This window comes from Dipodomys merriami, unplaced genomic scaffold (genome assembly GCF_024711535.1).
Source record: "Dipodomys merriami isolate MVZ:Mamm:240054 unplaced genomic scaffold, mDipMer1.0.p SCAF_20, whole genome shotgun sequence".
Classification (NCBI taxonomy): domain Eukaryota; kingdom Metazoa; phylum Chordata; class Mammalia; order Rodentia; family Heteromyidae; genus Dipodomys; species Dipodomys merriami.
Genome location: NW_027203382.1, coordinates 21,093,875 through 21,117,500, shown reverse-complemented (window position 1 = coordinate 21,117,500; position 23,626 = coordinate 21,093,875). Strand labels below are relative to the sequence as shown.

The 23,626-nt window shown below is 37.5% G+C and overlaps 1 protein-coding gene across 2 annotated transcripts in view; it reads left to right on the top strand.

The window, feature by feature from the left end:
• The window catches only part of Msh3 (mutS homolog 3), a 166,715-nt gene that overhangs the window by 40,511 nt on the left and 102,578 nt on the right, over positions 1-23,626 (top strand). For both annotated transcript variants that reach the window (XM_070031172.1, XM_070031171.1), the window contains exons 9-12: positions 11,854-11,966; positions 13,507-13,621; positions 17,344-17,428; positions 18,955-19,064. In XM_070031172.1, the coding sequence (XP_069887273.1) occupies positions 11,854-11,966; positions 13,507-13,621; positions 17,344-17,428; positions 18,955-19,064 (423 nt within the window). The remainder of the gene's footprint in view (positions 1-11,853; positions 11,967-13,506; positions 13,622-17,343; positions 17,429-18,954; positions 19,065-23,626) is intronic.

The following is a 23,626-nucleotide window of genomic DNA, read 5'->3' as shown; positions in this document are numbered from 1 at the left end:
TTTTTTTAAACCTTGGAATAACAGGAACTTTTTGTTTTTGTTTTTGTTTTTTGTATGTGTGTGTGAGTAGTCAGGTTTGAACTCGGGGCCTTTTACTGTGGCTCAGCTTTTCCACCCAAGGCTAGTGTTCTACCACTGGAGTCACACCTCCATTTCTGGCTTTTTGCTAATTGTTTGTCTTTGAGGCAGTATTTCAAACACATTCAAGCCACAGTTCCATGTTCAGTAGAAAGTACATTATCTGAGCATGTGGTTATTCTGTGAAAGTGGTGAGAGAAGGTACATTTTGCCACAAGTGAAACAAGAATGTATCTGCAGGGCTGGGTGTGTGTGGTATGTGTAGATGGTTGTGAAAGGCCTGGGATTGTACTGGGCTAAAGTTGAAGAAAGATTGGAGGCTTTGAAACTGGGTTCCAAGGGAGTGCTCTTTGAGCTTTCTCAGATCAAGGAAGAAGAGCTGGGAGATCATATCAGCAGGCAGGAATGGATGGCTTTGTTCAGCTCTTGAGTTTCCTGACTCTGTTTCTTCCTCCTTCAAAGTGTTTTTCCCTTTCTTTTCTTCTTCCAAGTTTGAACACTAATCCTCTTAGTACTTCTAACCTTATCACAGACAGAAGTACTTTCCTTGTCATGTTTGTGGAGACGTAATTTTTTTGATGGAGCTTTCCCTTTAAGAGTAAAATAAAAAATTGTAGCCACTGCAAAAGAAAACTAGAGAAAAAAAAAGATTTAAAGAGACGTTGGTTCCCTTACCTTATTTTGATCCTATCTTTAGTAACATTTTGAGCAGCTCCGCCCTGTGCGTGTGGCCTTCCTACTTTGTGGGCCTCAGGCCTCTGGCCTTAGTCCCATGGGATTCCCAGAATGGGGAAACCCTCAGCTTGTCTCTTGTTCCCTAACAGGCCTGTGTTCTGGACATATATCCTAGTGAGTTTCTCTACCATAGGCTTTAAAAGTTTTAAAAACGTTTTAGTTCCCTGTAGGAACCTTTGCTTTGTGGGGAGGGAGTCCTCTGGTCTTTAGACTCTCAGATGTCCTCTCTTCTCTGCTTGTTTTATTTATTTTGTCATTATTATTATTATTATTATTATTATTATTATTATTATTTTTAGCAAGACAGACTCACCAGCTGAATATCACACTGGGTCTCCTTCAGCTTGGTTCACTGTTGGCCTTGTGGACTCCAGTGGGGGCCGCCATCTTTCTAAGGAGCTATTTGTATCTTCCTTCTCTGCACAGCTGACAACTCCTTATTCTGCCTGAAACCCCCAGACTTCAAGTTTTTATTGAAAAAAATTAAAAATGAATTTATCAGCTACATGTAAAAACCTTGGAGCACGGCTGGAATTCTAGGCTCTCCTTCCTCCTGCTGAGTTTGCCTTGTATCCCACAGGGTGGCAGGATGGCTCCAGCCATCCTCCCCTTCCCACTGCCAGGTTCAAGTCCAGGGAACCAGAAGTTGAAAAGCCTCTCCTCTGTAAATCCTGCAATTGTTTATTTTATTCCTTTGTCTTTTAGTAACTAGTTTTATTTTTTGAGTGAGTTGCATATTTGAATGGTGCAATTATCATAAAGTGCTTCTTTGTTCTGCTTAATGCAGTTAGGTCTGAATTCTGTCTTTCCTTTTCCTTGATAATAAAGTCTGTTTGTGCTTTTTTTTTTTTTTAATTGCATCATCTAGTATGTAGTCTTAGTTAATTTTTTTCATCCATCTATCCTTTTATTTTTAGTCTTTCTGACTTACGTTGCTTTGAGTTGCTTCTACATGTAGCAGAGATGGTTTTTTGAGAAGATATCGACGTTGTAATTCAAGCTGAATTTTAATTTCCTTTTATTAACAAGAGAATTTAGCTGACCTCACATATCTCCAATATTAGGTTATTTGTATTTTACATGTTATATTTCTGTATCTTTAGAAAAATCTCTACTTAATGTTTTTATGAGGTTATTCTTACGTTTTGTTCTAGTGATCATCATTATAATTTTGTGTACTACCTTAGTCTTCAAAAAAAGTGGCCATAGGTCCCTCCTGTGAGGACTGATAAAATGAATGAATTTCATATTAATTGTGTGACATTGTGACCATGTTACATTGTCTATCTTAATTAAGAAGTATTTCACTCCATCTTCAGAGGGGAAACTAGTTACTCAGCTATAAAACTTGAAACTCAATCAGGATTGGAAGAGTGAGAAATGCAGTTATTATATTCAATGTACAATATTAAAAATTGAACTATATAACTTGAGGATAGGAAAGGAAGGGGAAAATAAGAATGATAGAAGGGGTGACATTGATAAAGATACACTTATAACCTGATGTATGGAATTGTAACCTCTTTGTACAACTACTTAGTCATGAAATGCAAAATAAAGAGTATGATAGAAAACTATAGTCCCTTTCCCCAGAAATTTTTCATGTTTTTATTGTTTGCTGAACTATTTTAAATTGTAGTCATGAAGCCTAGCATCCTTTGCCAAAAATGAATATTCTAATACATAGTCTTAATAAATGCCATTAAGTAAATTAATCAGTATACTATTATGAGTTTTCTCATAATAGACTGTTTATAAAATTTAGTTGCTAATATCAGCATTGATCATAAAAATGGCAAGCTGACATTTGTTCACATGGATGTTAATTTTGAATCTCTGTAAGTGGTCTGTTAGAGTCTGTTATTTGAGAGTCACCAACTTCAGAACTTCGCTGACAATAAAGATAATAGATTGGATCTCAAGTTTTTTTGTTTGAGTGTGGATTCTTTTAGAGTCTGTTATTTGAGAGTCACCAACTTCAGACCTTCGCTGACAATAAAGATAATAGATTGGATCTCAAGTTTTTTTGTTTGAGTGTGGATTCCATTCTTGTTGAAGGAGTTTATCCCCATTTAAAATTTCAAAAACAGTATATTTGACAACAGAGAGGCAGATTGGTTGTGAAAAGGGACTTAAAGTTGTAATTTAAAATTGTCCTATTGTACTGTAATGACTGAGACCTCTTTCTTAATGTTGTCTTCCTGTTCATTGATGGTGTTGTTGACTTCAGCTTGAGAGGAACATCTGGTCAATTTTCTGTTCATTTTGGAAGCCTCAGTTCTAGGTCACCATTGGCCTGTGCAGAGGGTATAAAAAGGGAATGTGGTTTTACAGTTGTTTAGGCCCAGCTTTGTTATATGAATGCAGACAATTTTATTTTTTATGGTGCTTAGAGTCTTGCTTATGGAGAAGTGAGTCATGCACACATTTGTACCCTTCCTTCCTTCCTTCCTTCCTTCCTTCCTTCCTTCCTTCCTTCCTTTCTTCCTTCCTTCCTTCCTTCCTTCCTTCCTTCCTTCCTTCCTTCCTTTCTTTTTTTTTTTGGGTCCAGTCATGGGGCCTGAACTCTGGGCCTGGGCGCTGTCCCTCAGCTCTTCAGCTCAAGGCTAGCACTCTACCACTTGAGCCACAGTGCCACTTCTGGCTTTTTTCTTTTTGCTTATGTGGTGCTGAGGAATCGAACCCAGGGCCTCAGGCATTCAAGGCAAGCGCGCTACCACTGAGCCACCTTCCCAGCCCTCTTTCTTTCTTTCTTTCTTTTTTTTGCCAGGCCTAGAGCTTGAACTCAGGGTCTGGGCATTGTCCCTGAGCTTCTTTTGCTCAAGACAAGTACTCTACCACTTGAGTCACATTGCCACTTCTGGATTTTTCTGTTTATGTTGTACTAAGGAATCGAACCCAGGGCTTCATGTACGCTAGGCAAGCACTTTACACTAAGCCACATTCCCAGTCCTTGTATATATTTCTTTTTAAAAATTAAATATATTTTTTATTGTAAAGATACTATACAGAGGGTTTACAGTTACATGAGTAAGGTAATGAGTATACTTCCTATGGAGTATTGTTACTCCCTCCTTTGTTTTTCCCCCACCATCCCTTTCTTCCCTACATCCCCAACTCCTCCCTCCCCCCACCATGTTGTAAAGTTTGTTTTCAACATAGTGTCTTGTACATCTCATTGTTACAATGGGTCATCCTGTATCCTTGTTTCAGCATTTTGTTATTTCCCTTCCCCTCCCCAAATTAGAAAAATGTATATACAAGATGCAGGGCACTGGAATCAAATGCAGCGAAAATAGAGGTTATACCATGGGGGAAGAACATACAAAGAAACAAAAAAAAATCACACAGTATATTATAAGTACATTATAAACAACAGCAACAAAGATAAAACTTCTTGTGTCCCTATCTTGGGGTTCATTTCACTTAGCATCAGCTTATATGGTCCTATGTACATAGCTTTTGACCTCTTCTGCTTGTCCTAGACATATATTAGTTATTGCAGATAAGAGAAACCATGGGACCTATGTTTCTTTGGGTCTGGCTTACTTCACTTAATATAACTTTTTCCAAGTCTTTCCATTTCCTAACAAATGGGACAGTGTCATTCTTTCTGATGGAGGCCTCTCTCTCTCTCTCTCTCTCTCTCTCTCTCTCTCTCTCTCTCTCTCTCTCTCTCTCTCTCTCTCTCTCTCTCTCTCTCTGTCTCTCTCTCTCTCTCTCTTTCTCTCTGCCACATTTTCTTGATCCATTCATTTACTGAGGAGCATCTGGGTTGGTTCCATATCTTAGCTATGGTAAATAATGCTGCGATAAACATAGTTGTGCTGGTAGCTTTAGTATGGCCTTGTTTGTGATCGTTTGGGTAAATGCCCAAAAGTGGGTTTGCTGGGTCATAGGGGAGCTCTATGTGGAGTCTTTTGAGGAATCTCCATACTGTTTTCCAGAGTGATTGAACAAGTTTACACTCCTACCAACAATGCAGTAGGGTTCCCTTTTGGCCACATCCCCTCCAGCATGGGTTGTTATTAGATTTTTTGATTATAGCCATTCTAACTGGGGTGAGGTGGAATCTCAATGTTGTTTTGATTTGCATTTTTCTTATGGCTAGAGAAGTTGAGCATTTCTTCATGTGTCTCTTGGCCATTCTTTATCTTCAGAGAAGTCTCTCTTTAAGCTGTTAGTCCACTTATTAATTCAGCGGTTGTTTCTTTGACGATTCATTTTTGGAAGATTTAAGTTTTTCAGTTTTTAGATGTGATTTTAAGTTTTAGATGTGAGACCTTGTCTGTTTTATGATGAGTGAAGATCTTTTCCCAATCCGTGAGCTTTCTATTGATCTTGCTAGTTATGTCCTTTGCCATTCAGAAGCTCTACAGTTTCATGCAATCCCATTTGTCCAACCTTTCTTTGATTTGTTGCATTTCTGGGTCTTTATTAAGAAAATTTCAGCCTGTGCCAAGGAGCCATAGAATTTCTCCTATTCCTTCCTGTAATATCTACTTTGACTTTGAGGTCTTTGATCCATTTGGAGTTGATTGTGGTGCAGGGTGACATATAAGAATATAGCTTTAGTTTTTTACAGGTGTTTAACCAATTTGCCAGTACCATTTGCTGAAGAGGCTGTCTTTCTTCCATTCAATTAATTTAGGGCCTTTATCGAAGATTAAATGGCTATAGATCTGGGTCTTCAGTTGTATTTCATTGGTCCTCACGTCTGTTCTTGTGCCAGATTGTACACATTTCTTTAAAGAAAGATTTACATTTCCCTTTTGAATGCTAGTCCTGTGTACACTGACCGCTGGAATTGTTCACCTAGTGTTCTTAGCCTGCAGTGTGTGTGACTTGCCCAGGAAACTGAAAAAATGAACATGGCTCCCTCACCCCTGACTTTAGGCTGAACTGATGTTAGTACATTTGGGGAAGAATCTGTGATTTTGGTGTATGTCGCAGTCACAGAGTTCTGATGCTGGCCTGCTATATGCTACTGTTGGAGGAGTTCAGGATTGACAGCACTGTTGGAGAATGAAAGCATCATTTAATCTTTTTTTTTAAGCATTATTTAATCTTTAAAAACAATGTCTTTGGCAGGTGTAAGGCATGTTACCTGTGAAAATGTCCAAATAGAAATTTTATTAAAATTAATTTCACAAAATTCTGGTAAGGTCTACAGGATTTCAAACACACTTAAAGGGGAAGTGAGTTGAATTGAACATTTTTCATTTAAGGTATCTAGGAAACTACAGATAGGAGACTTTATAACTTTAACCACTTTGTGAACAAAATGTTTGCACGAGGATGTTCAATAAAAAGATTGCATAATGAAGAATTTAGTGTTCTTGTACTGCTTCCATTCAAAGCCTGGGGGATAACTGACAAGTCCATTTTTATCAAATTTAATGGGTTTCTAAATCCTTATCTACTTTTCAAACAGAGCTTTAATTAGAGCAGTAATTGAGTAACCAGCTGCCTGTCTTTTCACTGTAGGAACTTGTGTAAAAACATTGTGGAAACTCATGCTTTTTGAGTTGCAAATAATAACTTTGCTGCTAAAAATCTAGGTATTAGGCGAGTCTGCAAGAAGATAAAGATTGATAGGAGCTTTACAGTAGCTAGGCTCAGAAGGGGAAAAACTCTTTGATTACATCACACATGGGAGGAAAAGGTTCCTCTTAGGTTTGTCCTTGAAGAGCTTCTGCCTGCCCATGCTTATAGAACTGAGAAAGTCTTTGGAGCCAGGTGCTCTGCTCTCCATCTGAATGTCTACTAACTTATTATCTGTTCCTGACTGGGCCTTGTACTTAATATCTTTAAGCTCAATTTACTGACTTTTAAAATGGGGATGATTCTGCCAGTCTTAAGGGAGGACATGGTGCTGCAATTGGCAGACATCTGTTCTGTAGCTCTTTTATGGAGCAATGCTCTGCAGATGAGAACTATTCTGCACTAGGTGCTATTCTAGACATTGGGTATAGTAAAAATGAAACTGAAGCTGAGGGCTGGTGGCTCATGCTTGTAATTTTAGCTACTGACAAGGCTGAGATCTGAGGATCTTGGTTTAAAGCCAGCCCCAAAAGACAAATCCTTGAGACTATTATATTCAATTTACCAGCTAAAATCTGAAAATGGAGTTATAGCTCAAGTGTAGAGTACCAGCTTTGAGTGAAAAAACTAAGTAAAACAGGAGCCCTTGAGTTTAAGCTCTAGTACTATAGGATTTACAAAAACCAAAAAGCAAAAAAGACCTCCCCCCAGTCCCCCCCAACCCCCCCCCCCCACTCCCCACCAAACCCCCAAACCCAGAAGTCACTGTGCTCATGGATTCTAGTGAGGTAGCCATTTACACAGTGATCAGGGGAGATCTCATTGGAAAGGAGACTTTGGATGAAGACAGAAAGGTGAGGATGCCATATGCGTGTCTACAGAAGAGCATTTGGGACAGAAGCGGCAGAGTTACAAAGGTGGTGCTGAGGCCTGGCCTGGCCTGGCCCAGCCTGTGGTGTTTAAGGAGTAGCTGAGGGGGGCAGAAGGAAAAGAGGTTAGAGAAGTGATGCAGGCCAGATCACTATGTAAAAACATGTCTACTCAGCCCTTTTAAAAAAACGAATTGTGGGGCAGGGAAGGTGGCTCAGTGGTAGAGCGCTTGCCATGCATGCCTGAGGCCCTGGGTTCGATTCCTCAGCACCACATAAGCAAAAAGAAGAAAGCTGGAAGTGGCGCTGTGGCTCAAGTGGTAGAGCGCTAGCCTTGAGCTAAAGATCTGAGGGACAGCGCCCAGGCCCAGAGTTCAGGCCTCACGACCGGACCCCCCCCCCAAAAAAAAAAAAAGCAAATTGTACATGGGTGGGGGTTATGTGTTTTGTTAGAGAATTTTGAATATGCTACATGGAAGCGTGGTTCTTGGTCACATAGCAGGGAATGGGGAGTCATTGAGGGAATTAGGAGGGAGGTGCAGCACATCCAATACCAACTCACTGATGACTACTGACTTCAAGGGCTTAAGGGCTAGTCCATAAATGTCTGTTGAGTGCTTTAAAATGTCATCATTTGATAATTTGTTATGATATATGAGTAATTAGAAGTGAGTATGAATATTTAAAAGCATTATGTAGGACTTTTTTAGAACCATGTTGATGCAAATTGGTTATCCCACACTTAATCTTTCAGCTGCTTTGTATGTATTTTTCTTGTTAAGTGGAAAATTTTTCCTATGAAGTTTTACTTAGGGATTTTTTTGCATTAGTTATTTCTGATTTAAAATTGATCGCTAATTAAAAAATGTAACTTGTGTGATGAAGTACATTAAATGGAACCTTGGTGAATTTGTTATTTCACAAATAGTTTCTCTTATGACACTTATGTGTTTCTTGTAGAAACTTTTTATTGAAGTGTATCAAATATGAAAAATATATAAATCACAAGTGTGCAGTGCAGGGAATTTTCAAAGTTCCAAAGGAGTTTTTATTTGCACTCCAGTACTATTGAGAGTTGTTTCCTTGTGTGTTTTTTAATAACATTTAATATTGTCAGCTGTTCTTTGGGTATATGTTGTTGTCTTTATGGCTTAATTTATTTTACTACAATTGATGATAATGAGTCTTTAAAAATTATGTTTATTGGCCATTTAAATATTCTCTTTTATGTTTCTCTAACTTTTACCCATTTTTTTCTATTGGGTTGTATGGTCTTTATTACTTTATGGATATTCTGCTTATTTTTATGATATGAATGGAATGTGTTTGCTGTAATCTTTTTTACTTTGGGTTTTTATACCCTACTTATGTGTCCTTTTTATGAATTGAGTGTTTTAGTTAGGTGAATAGTGTTTTTCTCTATAGGTCACACTTTTTGTATTTTAAACTGTGATATGATAGCTATATTCCTATGTTTTTCTTCCTATGTATTATTGTCCCTTTCATACTTAGATCTACAATCCATACAGAACTGATTTTTTTTTCTTCTTCTGGTACTGGGAGTTGAACTCAGGGCCTTGTATTCATGAAGCATAATGAGCAAAAGAATAAAATTGGGAACACTTCTAGATGATCTTAACTTAGATGTTATATTCCAGCTTATTTTTATAAATACTTTTTATTTTCTTAGATCACTACATGTACACATACCAATGTATACAAGATAAGCTTCCAGAGCAACGGTAGCTCTTTCCATTGTTCCAGTCAGGTTTACTGTTGTGTTTAGAGCGGTGGTTCTTTAGCTTTAGTATGCAGCAGAATCCTGCGCTGCTTGCTCCTGCTGCTTATGATGCTACTGCTGCTGCACACTGTATTTCCCTCTAGATGTGATCCTGTTTCTGGCTTCTCAGTCTTTTTTTTTTTTTGTCAGTTGTGGGGCCTGAACTCTGGGCCTGGGCGCTGTCCCTCAGCTCTTCAGCTCAAGGCGAGCGCTCTACCACTTGAGCCACAGCGCCACTTCCATTTTTTCTTTTCTTTCTTTTTTTCTGAGTGGTTTATTAGCAATAAGAGTCTTATGGACTTTTCCTGCCTGGGCTGGCTTTGAACCGTGATCCTCAGATCTCAGCTTCCTGAGTAGCTAGGATTACAGGCGTGAGCCAGTGATACCCGGATTGGCTTCTCAGTCTTGTTCCATGGATTTTTTTTTTTTTTTTTGCCTATCTTTGTATCAGCACCACAGTTCCTCTATTTCTGTGGCTTAGTGTCAGTATCAGAGTTGCGAGGTTTCTACCTGTTCTCTTCAGAACTGCACTGGGACTTTAGTTTTCTTCACAAATTTCCAGTTTATATTGTCCAGTTTTACAAGAACTTCAGTGGGATTCTGATTGGATACACACACATACATATGTATATATATGTACATATATGCACATGTATTTGATTTAGAGAGAAATTGTGTTTTAATAGATATTCATTGCTAAAGATAGTACACTTCTATTCATGTCTTTTATATCCAAAAAATAACATTCTGCAATTTTCTTCTTGAAGGTTTTATATATTGTTGGTTGTCTCATTCCTAGTATACCACATTGAGTACAAATTGTATAGCTATAACAAAGTTACACTGATGTAAATTTAAAAGCACTACATAATTTGATATAATAAGGTTTAAGATATGTTTTATTTACCTAATATTAATCACATAAGAATATATATTATTGTGATTAAGTGATGACATAAATTTCACAAATTTCATAGTCTTGTTAGATAGTTATACTTAGTTAAAGTCACAAACACATTCTAACCTTCTTGGGGCAAATTGTCTTTATTGTGGTCTATAAAGTTTGTGAATCCTATGAGCTTTGACAGTACAGCTATTTGCTCCACATCGGGTGATATGTACATTTTTTTCCTTTTGCTTAGTGTTACCTGTTCCCTCTTTCCCTCTCATTCCCTCCCTCCCATCGTTGCCCTTGAGTTGCTTAGTTTGTTTTGATCGGTGTCCAGTGGAGCTGATGGGTCCTGCAGTTGTATGTTTTCCCGTTCCCTCCTGTTTCTGTGTTCTCCTCTAGTTTCCCTCAGATGTGCGCATATATACCATATATGTGGTCAGCAGCATGAGGTCATTTAGTAATGATAGAATATTTTTAGGTGAAATTGGCTGTTTCTATAGTGTAAATTAATTGTACAAGGAGAGTGTACTGTGATATTTTCATATATGCTTACTATGTACTTTGGTCAAATTCACCCCCACTGTTATGCTTTCCAACTGTGTTGGTCAAATTCACCCCCACTGTTATGCTTTCTAACTGTTCCTCTCCTACTGTTATACTCTCTCTCTCTCTGTCTCTCTCTCTCCCTCCTTCTCCCTCTCCCTCCCTCTCTAGTTCCATCACATTTTCTCTCAGAAGTTTCTCTTCTCTCTTCTTCTTTTCCTGCGTTTCTTCCACTTGAGAATCTCCCTTTTATATTCATGTCATTGTCATTATCATTATTATTATTATAGTTATTTATTTCAAGATTTATATCTGAAGGATTCATATCTGAAAAAAATAGATAAATATGATTGGGGAAAGGTATACATAGGCTACAGAGTGGTATCTGTAATTTTTTGTTACTTTAATATTAAATCTTTGGAAAAAAACCATAAAGCAAATAGTTACCATCAAGTAAATATAAAAAATGAGGAAATTGTTAAACAAATTTCAGCTTTTGTGTAGTATGGGATATTTTCCAGTCATTCAAAAGAATGAGCTAGGGATAGGTTACTCTGTATGGAGAGAATTTCAAGAGTTAGTATTTAGTGAGGTAGACAAGGTGCAGAAAAGTATGTATAAAGCCATTTCACTTTATAGTAAGATGACATATATACGATGTAAGTTCATGTATATCATATACTTATTCATAGCAAGGTAGGTAATAATATGCTTTTGTCTGATCATACAAACTGATAAAAATATGGAGAGAAGGAAAGAGAAGGATGAATGAATGGGGAATCAAGACAAACGGGAAATAGAAAAGTACATGAATCACTTAGCATGGATGATATGCTTTTGTTTATACATTTATAAATAAAAAGACTACACAGTCACTTTATTTAATGAACCAATTGACTCAAGAGAAATTTACTGCATTTGTCTGGTGGTTGTGATAAAAAAAAAGAATTTAGCAAAAGTCCAAAGAAGCTCCTCAAAGAAGAAATTACTCAATGCTTTGTTCTGCTGTTAGAATCTAAATAGATAATTTAATGAAATTAAGATGCTTTTCAGTTTTACTTCCTAGGTACGGGTAATACAGTTAACTTAATTTCACTGATTTTTTTTTAATAATGCAGATGAGAAAGTCACGGTGTGCTAGGTGATACCTGATGCCAGGATATAAAAGTAATAGTTGTGATATTTTATGAAATGGGGATATTTGAGCAGGGAAATGTTCTTTTTCTCTCTCTTTTCCTTTCTTTCTTCCCTTTTTTCCTCTCTCCCTTCTTCTCTTTCTCTCATTGTTTCAACATCATCAAAGAAGGAATGATTCTTGTCTTTTTTGCTGCTGTTGTTCAGGGTGAGGTCTTAGTGAATAGTTTGGAATAATGGGGTAATACTTTGATATTTTTATTTTTATTTTCTTTCAGTGTGCGGGATGACAGAATTCGGGTGGAAAGGATGGACAACATTTATTTTGAATACAGCCATGCTTTCCAGGCAGTTTCAGAGTTTTATGGAAAAGAGATAGTAGACATCAAAGGTAAATATTTTATCCATGTTAGTGTATTTGTCAAACTGTACTGACTTGAGATTTGGCTAATGGTGTGAATGTGACGTTCCATTGAATGACAGGTAGACAGTAATCAGTCAGAAGTAGAAGGAGCTGAGGGCAAGGGGCCCTCTTCTTTTTTTAAGCGCCCTATTCTTGTGCTCTTCAAGAACACCACTGCAGCCACCCTGTGGCTCTATAATCTCAGCATTTAGGAAGCTGAGGCAGGAAGATTACAGAATACAACTGTAGTCTCTTCCTTATAGTTGTAACCATGTGGTCACTTGCTGCTTTTGACAGATTCACTTGAATCTATGGAATTATTGACCAACTTTTCTTTTTGCTCACCTTTAAAGGTGGTTCATTAGTAGCTTAGCAGTTTTATAGAATGTTTAGGTATTCTTAAGAAGACTAGCATCTGAAAGGGTGGTTGTTAGAATTAAAATACCAGCACATTAGTAATGGGATCCTAACATGCTAAGTAACCACTGTTTGATTGCATTTCCTCATCAGGCATTAGTGTTTTATTTTGTCTGTACCTCGTATGCAAGTCAGTCCAGCTTATGTTAGTGTTCAGTTTAGTGATGTGAATACACATTTTTCCTTTTGGCCCACACTTGGGCTTGCTTCAGTTCTCATTAGACTCTATACAGATAATGTTTGTCCTTGGCACGTGCCTGAGAGTTTCATCATCACCATACTCCTCATGTCTTGTTAGCATTGCCTTTCATGTAGGCTTCAGCATCTGGTTTTGGAAATTTCATGGTTTTTGGTTTTGAACTTATATTCTTCACTTGCTAGGCAGGCAGTCTGTCAGTGAGCCACTCCACCACCCAGTCTTTTCTTCCCCTGATTTGTCCTATAAAGCCTCCCATTTTGCATTGTTTAGAATACCCTATAGGGTGCAAAATGAAGTAGGGTGGCCAGACTGAGAGCTATTCCCATGTTGGTGGTGAGCAGTGAGAATGGCTGCACTACCAGCCCCCGTCATTAGCAATGTGTGGTGGTTATTCATCTATATCAATTCAAATAGCTATAAGCCAGTCCTTTTAGGAGCTATCCTGTGATTGGGATTTACCAAAACTTATTTAACTATTACCCTAGGGATGTTTATTTAGGTTGTCTCTACTGTGTTTTTTTTTAAACTATTATAAAAGAATTTTCAACTCACCCACTATTTTCACAGTCTTAGGATAGAGTTTGAACTATTAAAAATGGTACCCCCTTGTTCTTCCCAAAAGATTCAATTCACCATCAAAGCAATGTGCTTTTCTCCATACCATAGGTATTTATGATCACTTTTTCCCAAAGATGACCTTTCAGTTTAGGAGGTTGCATCTCATCCAAACTATTATTTTAATAATATCTAATGTTTCACATTGATACTATTTTTAAATATAATTTAATGTTTTACATTTAAGTAATATTTAATAATAAATATTTTTAACTATAAAATATATTTTGTTTAGCTTAAAATTTGTTTTCAATAATAGTAATCATGTTAATGAGGGTATATGCTTTGCTTTTTTAGGTTCCCAAAGTTTTTCTGGCATCATTAATTTGGAGAAGCCTGTGATTTGCTCTTTGGCTGGCATAATAAAATATCTAAAAGAATTTAATTTGGAAAAGATGCTCTCTAAACCTGAGTAAGTAGAAAAAAGGAGGAAAGAAATGTTGTAGTAAAACATTTCATAAATCAAATTAGAAATGAGAGTTTTGCCTGCTAATGATAAAATACTAAGGAGGGTATAAGGATTAACTGTTTGACATGTTGCTGAGCAATAATTAAAATATTTCTTAATTAAAAATGCTGTCAAATTTGATATATTGTTTTGACTATACAACTTTGCCTTATATTAATGGGATTATAAAGTATTATTAAAAGTATTTATAAACTTTTACTATCTTCCTTACTATTGGTTTCATTTTTTATTTTATGGACCAGATAACTTTTTGCAAGAAAAATTAAGTTGGTAGATGTCAGGCATTTCAAAGCTGTTAATTGACTGTCTAGGGAAATACTAGTTTAATAACCCATGGTGTTAAAATGTCAGTGGGTAATTTTCTTGCCTTTCTATATTCCACCTTCACTAGCCCATTGTCTTGGCTCTGTCAAGAATTACCTCCATTACATGATCTGGTGTAAGTTAGCTCTTTTCAGTAGTAGTGGATGGCCTGTAGGAGTGAACTCAGTAAAATGGCAGAATTGAATTAGGTAACAAGAAGTGGTACTGGTTTGAAGTTGCTGGCTAGAGTGGTGAAAGGTATTTTTCTTGAGAATAACAGGGACATATTTGATACTTTTCTCATCATGATTACCAAATACTTGACAGAAGCAATTTAAGGGCAAAAAGCTTTATTTTTAGTTTATAGTTTCAGAGGGTTCAGTCTGTCCTGGTAGGGAGGGCATGGTCCAGCTTAGGTCATGGCTGACAGGGAAAGGAAGCAGAGGAAAGGACTGTTGACCTGGTCTGATCTTCAAAAAGCATGCCTGCAATCATCTAATTGTACTAGACTCCACCTCCCAAAGTTTCCATGGGAACTACCAGCTGAGGACCATGTTCAACACATGAGCCTGTGAGGACATTTTATATTCAGACCACAGCAGAGCAAGATAGTATCGTTACAGATAATGAATACCAGAAAGACATGTCCGCAGAGGAAAGAAAAAGTATAGTGTACTGTTTTAAAGCATGCTAAAAGACACTAAGAAAACAATACTAGTCATGGAAGAACATAAATAAGAAGTAGTAAAGCTTTGAAATGAGATGATAGGATTTAAGAATGGTATACAATGAAAAGGTTAGTTTAGCTAAAGGTAAACAATTTAGAAAGAAAAAAATATAAACAAACAAGCTAATGCAGCAGGTCTGAGAAGACAGCTATCCTGAGGAAGATCTGCCTGTGAGCTTGGATCTTGACTAGACTGTGGAATTTCTATTCTACTGGTAGAATATCCTGCAGAATAGTTTTGGAATTCCTCCCTCCCTCCCTCCCTCCCTCCTTCCCTTCCTCCCTCCTTACCTCCTTCCCTCCCTTCCTTCCTTCTTTCCTTCCTTCCTTCCTTCCTTCCTTCCTTCCTTCCTTCCTTCCTTCCTTCCTTCCTTCCTTCCTTCCTTCCTTCCTTTCCTCATCCCTTCCTTCCTCCATCCCTTCCTTTCCTTCTTCCTTTCCTTTTTCATAAAGTAGTATAGAAATGATACAGTCTTGAGTTTCCCTGGTAAGCTCTGGGCAAGAATCTTTTCCTTCCATTTTAAAACTTTAGAAAGAAAAGCATGCTTTATAAAAGTTTTGGTGTCTAAAATATTAATGAAGTATTTTCCCATGTATTTATAAGATTTCTATCCAGATTCACACAGCATGAATTCTAGCCAAGCATTGTTTATGAGGTTCATTTCAAAGCACATAAAATTTGACTCTTTCACAGAATAAATAATTTAAGATTGTTTGAATATTTCAGGTCAGTGACCATATACTGTTAAATACCTGAGGATGTTGGCTGATACAACCTTAGTTCCACAATGTATATAATTCTACATGGAACTAGACACTGGCTGAAGGAAATTGATTTAGTTTGGAAAAGAGTCTACCTTCAAAATACTTATCAACCAAAAATATATGGGAAATCTCAAAAGCATGATTAGTCCTTACAGCAGTTTGATAATTACTCTTTTGTAGGAATCCTTCTAATTTAAGATTGCCCAATGGTTGAGATCTTATTCAAATCAGTGTGGCTGTTGATTTAAAGAAAATTCTCATTGTATCTAGTTTGAAAGTTAGATTACTTGTTCAGATAGGGCAAAAAGGAAAACAATAACAGAAGTAGCCAAAGAAAGAAAGAAAAAACAAATTACACACAGCACATTAATGCAGTTAATGAAAAGAATCATGACTTTTCTCTGTAAAGGACCTAAACAAATGTGGCTGTTCACATTACTGGTTTCTTTGTTGGTAATGTGAATATTGGTAGTCTCCAATAATTATATGCTAGTTAGGGCTCAAAGCCTTCTTCCTCATCCCTTCTGTATCAGGTAGTATATAGATCCAAACCAAATTTTGCCACAAAAATATATCCTTTTTGACAATCAAACATTAACACTTTTCTTCTTTAGTGACCTGACATTACTTGTATTGTTTTTATTTTTAATTTTTTTTAAAAAATTAAATTTTAAATTTTTAAAAAATTTTTATTTTTTATTGTGAAAATACTGTACAGAGGGGTTACAATCACATGGGCAAGGTAATGAGTACATTTCTTATCAAGCATTGTTGCCTCCTCCTTTGTTTTCCCCTTCCCATCCCTTCCCATCTCCCCTGGTCGCCCCCCCCCCCCCATTTGTATTGTTTTTAAAAATATGCTATCAAGATGTAGACATGATACCATACACCAAGAAGATTCCAGCACTTGGAAGGTGGAGGCAGGAGAATCTACAATTTCCAAGGCCAGGCTTGGCTGGAGATCTGTCTCTAAATACATACATACATACATACATACATACATACATACATACATACATACATACATACTTACATAAAGTCATTTTGTTAAGTGCTACTGGCAGAAGCAGCACTTGAATTGGCTGATAAAGGAAGTTGAATTAGCTACATTTGTAACATGTCAGTTACTATTTCTGAATATAAGCTGGAAGTGTATATACTTTTTAAAAAAGTTATATTGAATCTAAATTTTTCAAGTCTATTTGAAATGTATGGCTTAAAAATTTAGTTTTACAGTGTTCATCAAGAAATGTACACATTACCTCACTCGTAGCTGTAACCCCTCTGTACAGCATCTATATGATAAAATAAAGTTAAAAAAATCTAGTTTTAGATATTTACAAGGACTTAAGGTGAGTGCAAATTCTTTGAACCTTATTAAGGAAATAACTTTAGCTACTTACTCTGTTTTGTACAAACAGCATTGGCTACCCTGGTACCGTGTTGATAATTATAGAGTAAATAACTTTTGTTGCACATATAAGATTGTTAAGTGAAAGCTTTTAGTGTTTATCAAGATTATCTCATCATAGAACAAGAGGACAATTTAAAATATCTTGACATGTTTTTTCTAGTTAATTGCATAGCTTTTCCTGAAAGTACCATCACGTACTCTGCCGTAATAAAAGACTATACTTGTTTCTATTCCTGGAGATGTAAAACAAAAGCAAAACACTGCAACTGTTACTTTCCTTCCATGTTTTTGGCTTTGGTGTTGGAGCAGCGGCCCTTTTGCATCAGTATATTTAACAGAACTGGCATGAATGGAAGACAAGTAGCCTAGTGAATTCTCATCTTGTGTTGCTCTGTTAGTTTTAAAAAATTTCCTTATGCATTACATGGTTACTGGTTATATTTCAATCTTTTACAGGAATTTTAAACAGCTGTCAAGTGACATGGAATTTATGACCATTAATGGAACAACTTTAAGGAATCTGGAAATCCTACAGAATCAGGTCAGGTCAACATGAGGGCTAGTTGATTCAAAATGGTTTTGAAATAAAAATTATAAAGTATGAGGCTGTTCTTCAGAATGCAGGTAAAAATAACAACAATGCCTTTTCTTTTTAAGGATGTTATCAAGCTAGCCTTTTTAATAACCTAAGGATATTTCATCCTGATAGTGTCTGCCATAATTTCTATATTACATATTTATTTAGGAAGATAACTTTGAAAATTAATATGAAGTGAATTTTCTTTGTCAGGTTGATTAGATCTTTTTCTTATATACCTTTAACTTGTTGATAGGTCTGCAATTTCATTACGCAGAATGTAAAACAAGTTACTGTGGTATGCAATTTGACTAGTAAATGTGTCTCTTACTTCAATAATTTTCATTGTTTATTTGTCTTTCATTGATGAATTAGGTAAATGATAGGATTTGTTTATTAAATTAACACTTGGAAGCAAGCACTGGTGGCTCATGCTTATAATCCTAGCTATTCAGTAAGGTAAGATCTGAGGATCAAATTTCTACACTATCCTGTGCAAATAAATCCTTGAGACTCTTATCACAAAAATGACTGAACAAGAAGCATGGCTCAAGTGTAGAACACTAGCCATTCACAACAAGGTTGAGTGAGAGCTCAGGCCCTGAGTTCAAGTCCCAGTCATGGCACCTATCCCCACAAAATGATTACTTGGGAAAGTATGAGGTATTAGGTTGTAAAATTAATGTTATAACAAAGTCATCAAGAAATAAAACTTAATTTCAGATAAAATGCTAATTCCAAATCATTTGGTTAAGTAGTCAGAAATGTGAACCATTTGAATGAAGTGATTGAAAGCTCTTCAGAAATACTTTATCACTGCTGCCAAGTAGAAACTGAATTTGTTTTCCTGATTCTTGGATGAGAGTGAAGTAGTGTACTTCAGCCAGACTTATAGTGCTCATTAACATTTTCATCCTGTCGCTCCATGATGGAGAGGCTGCAGATCTGTTTCACACATTTCCATCAGCTCTGCACATGGAACTATGATAAGAAATGGAGCAGGAATGAGGACATTTCTGGATGGGTTGCTGAAGAAGAGCTCCCACCAAGCTTATAGACATAGCCCTGGCATTCCAATCTTTGCTTGCTCCTGCCACACCTTCCCTATCAGGTCCTACCAGAGTCAGTTCTGAAAACCAGTTCCTAAGGCAGAAGAAACCTTAGGTCAAAATCTGCTTTTCAGTTCCTTCTGCTGTCCAGGAGTGGAACCTTGTAGAGACAGAAGCTGAGAATTGACATCCTCTCTTTGTTTAACCTTGGTCTCTCTTTCCATGGAAGCTTCTGAATAATTTAATCAATTGCCAAAATACATAGAGAGTCCCTTTTCTTTGTAAAAATATCAACATTTATCTTGTGTGAATGAGCCCCTCATTATTAGACATGTGTAACACTTAAAATTTGTTAAGTGGAATAGTTAGGGTCCATGAATACCTAATAGTTTGACACAAATATAACTAGTTGACATTTTTGTTTTTTAAAATTTTTCTTAGACTGATCTGAAGACCAAAGGAAGTTTATTTTGGGTTTTAGACCACACTAAGACGTCATTTGGGAAGCGAAGGTTGAAGAAGTGGGTGACCCAGCCACTTCTTAAATTAAGGTAAAGTGTATTCTTTTTTCTTTCTTTTTTTTTTTTTGGGGGGGGGGTCCAGTCATGGGGCTTGAACTCTGGGCCTGGACGCTGTCCCTCAGCTCTTCAGCTCAAGGCTAGTGCTCTACCACTTCAGCCACAGCGCCACTTCCGGCTTTTTTCTTTTTGCTTATGTGGGCTGAGGAATCAAACCCAGGACCTCATGCATGTAAGGCAAGCGCTCTACCACTGAGCTACTTTCCCAGCCCTAAAGGTATTCTTTTTAACCATGTTTCATCTGAAATTATAAAGTTGTAAAATTAAACATGATAAGGTTTTTATGGCTTAGAAAAGCAGTTTTAAGTTGGGCAAAAGTTTTGTATTTTGTAACTGCCAATAGACTGGTGTTCAGATGCTATCCCCGCATCCATCCTCCACCTCTGTGTCCCAGGAGCAAGCCTGTTTGTAGACTGGAAGGAATGGGCTCTGTGAGAGAGTAAGTGGTCCAATTAGTTGTGAGGAATTTGACGGCAAGGCTCAGAAATTGGTCGCTGGATGGAGGTAATTTGGTGATTTTGAAGGTGGAGGTGATATGATCACAGCTGGCCTTGGAGAAGGAGGCTACATGGTGGTAATGATGGTGGTGAAGTTGGCAAGTTCATGGAGAGTCCCTAAGGAGCAGCACTCAACCAACCATAGCTTGATGGCTGAAATCCTGAAACAGTGTGACATCACAAAAGCAGAGTTTGTATACTGGGAGCGCCTTCCATGCAGACAGTTGAGTCTTGCCCCTAAAACAGGGATGTCCAAGCTGGGCACTAGTGGCCCATGCCGGTAATCTCACTACTTGGGAGGCTGGGAACTGAGGCTCGTGGTTCAAAGCCAGATGACGCAGGAAAGTCCACGAGACTCTTACTCCAATAAACTACTCAAAAAAAGCTAGAAGTGGTGCTATGACTCAAGTAGTAGAGAATTAGCCTTGAGCAAAAGAAGCTCAGGGACAGTGCCCAGGCCCAGAGTTCAAGCCCCAGGATTGGTAAAAACAAAACAAAACAAAAAACAGGTGTCCAAGAGTGTTTGCACATTAGAACTATCTGGGAGCTTCACCTGGATGCTTGTGTCTCACCATAAGAATTGTAATTGAATTCATCTCTGTTATACATGGGGTGTTAGGACTTTTTTAAAAGCTCTCCAGATGACTGATCATGACTTAGATAAATGTAGGAACACTAACTTAGAACAATATCTGGCACACTATCTGGTACTAGCAGGAGCCCAGTTAATGTGTACTGAATAGACAGCGTTATTTATGGAGTTCATACTATAGATGAGTATTTAGTACTTAGAATCCTGATAGTAAAGAAGGTCCTGAGAGCTTCAGTACTTGTACAGTGTCTCACAGGTGTCTCACAGCTCTAAAACTAGGATGGACTTCAGAATCTGAGTGGGCACTTGCTATTGTCCTGAGCATTGTCCTGGCTCAGCCAGAAAGTGGTGACCCTCCACTTTGTTAGCTGGACAGGCCAGTTCCAACATCAGCCTCAATGGTAAAATTCCTCCCCACAGGTTAGGTAAAGAATAAAATGAGACAGTAATCCTAATGACTATGTTTGAGTTCTTTATTTCATACCAGGCACTTTGCTAGGGGCTTTGTATGATTGTCTCTTTTAAACCTCACTAAGTAGATCCTATTATTAGCTCCATTTCACTCAGGGATTAGTAAGTTGCTACTGTCTTCAGAAAGGAAAAGCAGATGCTACTGTTAATGTGGACTTTGCTCTAAAACACTACTGATGATGATGATTTCCAAGGTGCTTCAATTTAGTAGAGCACTCTGATTTTCTTTCTTGATCATGCTGACCCTAAGACATGGGAAATTAAGAGGTAAAGAAGAAATCCTGGGGGCTGGGAAGTTGGCTCAGTGGTAGAGCACTCGCCTTGCATGCTTAAGGCCCTGGGTTCGATTCCTTAGCACCACATAAGCAAAAAGAAAAAAGCCGGAAGTGGCACTGTGGCTCAAGTGGTAGAGTGCTAGCCTTGAGCTGAAGAGCTGAGGGGCAGCACCCAGGCCAAGAAAAAGAAGATAAAGTACAATAAAATGAGAGCAATTATATATGTAAATATATATCATACACAGAAAAAAAAAAAAAAGAAGAAATCCTGGGGCTGGGGGCTTAGCCCAGCGGAAGGACGCCTGCCCAGCCTGCACAAGGCCCTGGGTTCGGTCCTCAGCCCTGGAAAAATTTTAAAAAAAAAGAAAGAAGAAATCCTGAAAATGAAAGTTATCTTTTAGTTTAGTATGCATATGAAATTAGGAGACCTCCTGGAACAAAGCCAGGCAAGATGGCTTTGTACTTACTCTGTACTCACTCTGTGGACAACAATGTAGGAATGTCTAGTTGAGACAGTTATCTGCAAATCTGTCCTAGGAACCTCTCATTACCTCTGCACACATGCCAAGGAAACAGGAGTGCAAAGATGTTCTGGCTAATGGAAAGACATCTGCCAAACCACAATGTGCACCATGTTATGTGCTTGCTTGAAACAGACTCACTAACAGATGCTTGTATGTGAATTAAAATTTCTATTTTCAATGTTAAGGCTCAGGAGTACTTGGAGACAAAATCAGTAGACCATGTTGTCTTCTCTTTGGTGCTGAATCCTGGTCCCGTGGGACCCAGCTGAACTCTAGCATTCTCTAGCAGAGCTCTATTCTAGACCAATACACTAGCTCCAAACACAAAGCCATTTGCTTTCTCTTTACATTTTAGCTCATGATTTAAAAAACTTTATTCTCCTAATCCATTACAATGAATTTCAAAAGAATTCTACTTAAATTTTTTTTTTTTTTTTTTTTTTTTTTTTTTTGGTCTGTCAAGGGGCTTGTACTCGGCCTGGGTGCTGTCCCTGAGCTCTTCAGCTCAAGTCTAGTGCTCTACCACTTGAGCCACAGTGCCACTTCCAGTTTTCTGGCGGTTTGTTGGAGATAAGAACCTCAGGACTTTCCTGCCTGGGCTGGTTGTAACCCTAACAATCCTCAGATCTCAGCCTCCTTAGTAGCTAGTATTACAGGCGTGAGCCACCAGTCCCTGGCTTCTAATGATACTTGCAATCTATTAAAAATCTTTAGCAGAGTAATCAGTGCTCTGCTCCGTATTTCTTACTGTTCCTTTTGCCTTTCTGAAGTGTTAACGGAAGTGCCGTGTACATCTCACCAGGCTAATGTTCTGTCTCTGACATTGACAGCCAGATACTATTTAGAGTTTGGTTTTCATCTGTAGTGAGATCATAGGGCTGACAAGAGAATTTAGCAAGATAAAGCATATATCCCCAAGTTCTACCAGTCTTTGCAAGTCATCTGTGGATTCTCTTAGGTCCCTTAAGAGTCTCTTAATTTTAAAGCACTTTGTTTTAGTGTTTGCTTGCATGCTAGTTAATTAATTAATTAATTATTTCTCTTCTCTTTCTTCCCTTCCCTTTCCTCTCCTCCCCTCCTCATCAAGGCTTTAACACTAAGGCCTGTTGCTTTCACTTGGCTTGCTTGCCCAGCTAGGACTCTACCACTTGAGCCACACCTCTAGACCAACATTTTACAGGGTATTTTGGAGTTTAGAACTTTTCTGCCCAGGCTGATCTCAAACTGTAAGCCTCCAGATCTCAGCCTTCTGAGTAGCTAGGATTACAAATATGAGCCTTTGGCATCTGGCTGAGTTTAGTTTTTATTTGATTTCTTTTCATGAGACTGTCACTCAAATCCAGGGTGTTGTGCATGCTAGGCAAAAGCTCTATACTGAGCTACATATCCCCAGCCCTTTTTCTTTGTACTTTTAGCCTCCTTTAGATCTTAAAAACCACAGTCATAAATCTAGGAGAAATTTCTAACCTCATTAAATTTGATTCTATCAAATGACCTTTTTTTGATGTAGAATGTTTTTTTTTCCTTATTCTTACTGACCAGTTATTATGTTTACTGAGTGTTATGTTGCTGCTACTACATTGGCTTTTATAAATAGAGTGTTTTGGTTCTTGTATGTTGTGATCTCTCTCTCCCTTTCTCTCTCTCTCTCTCTCTCTCTCTTTCTCTCTCTCTCTCTCTTTCTACATATATACATATATATATTCATCGGTTTTTCCATTTTTGTTTTGTGCTGGGACAGAGACTTGAACTCAAGGCCTGGGTGCTATTTCTGAACTTTTTTTTCTCAAAACGGGTCCTCTACCACTTGAGCCATAGCTCTACTTCTAGCTTTGTTGATGTTTAATTAGAAATAGAGTCTCATGGACTTCCCTGCTTGGATTAGCTTTGAATCATAATTTTTAAATCTCAGGCTCCTAAGGATATAGGTTACAGGCATGAGCCACCAGTGCCCAGCTCAGTTTTTATATTTTTAAACAATATTTTTTCAGTGTACTTTGCTAGCTTCTTGTAGATGAAGTAATTAGTAACTAATTAGGTTTAAAACGTTTTTAAAACCTTTTAAAAAGTAAATTACATTGGATTAATTTTTTAGATTTCTCTAGTTTTTTTGTATTGACATGGCTCCATCAATCATATGTGTTCCTGTATGAGTATGTGTATAGTAAGTTTATAT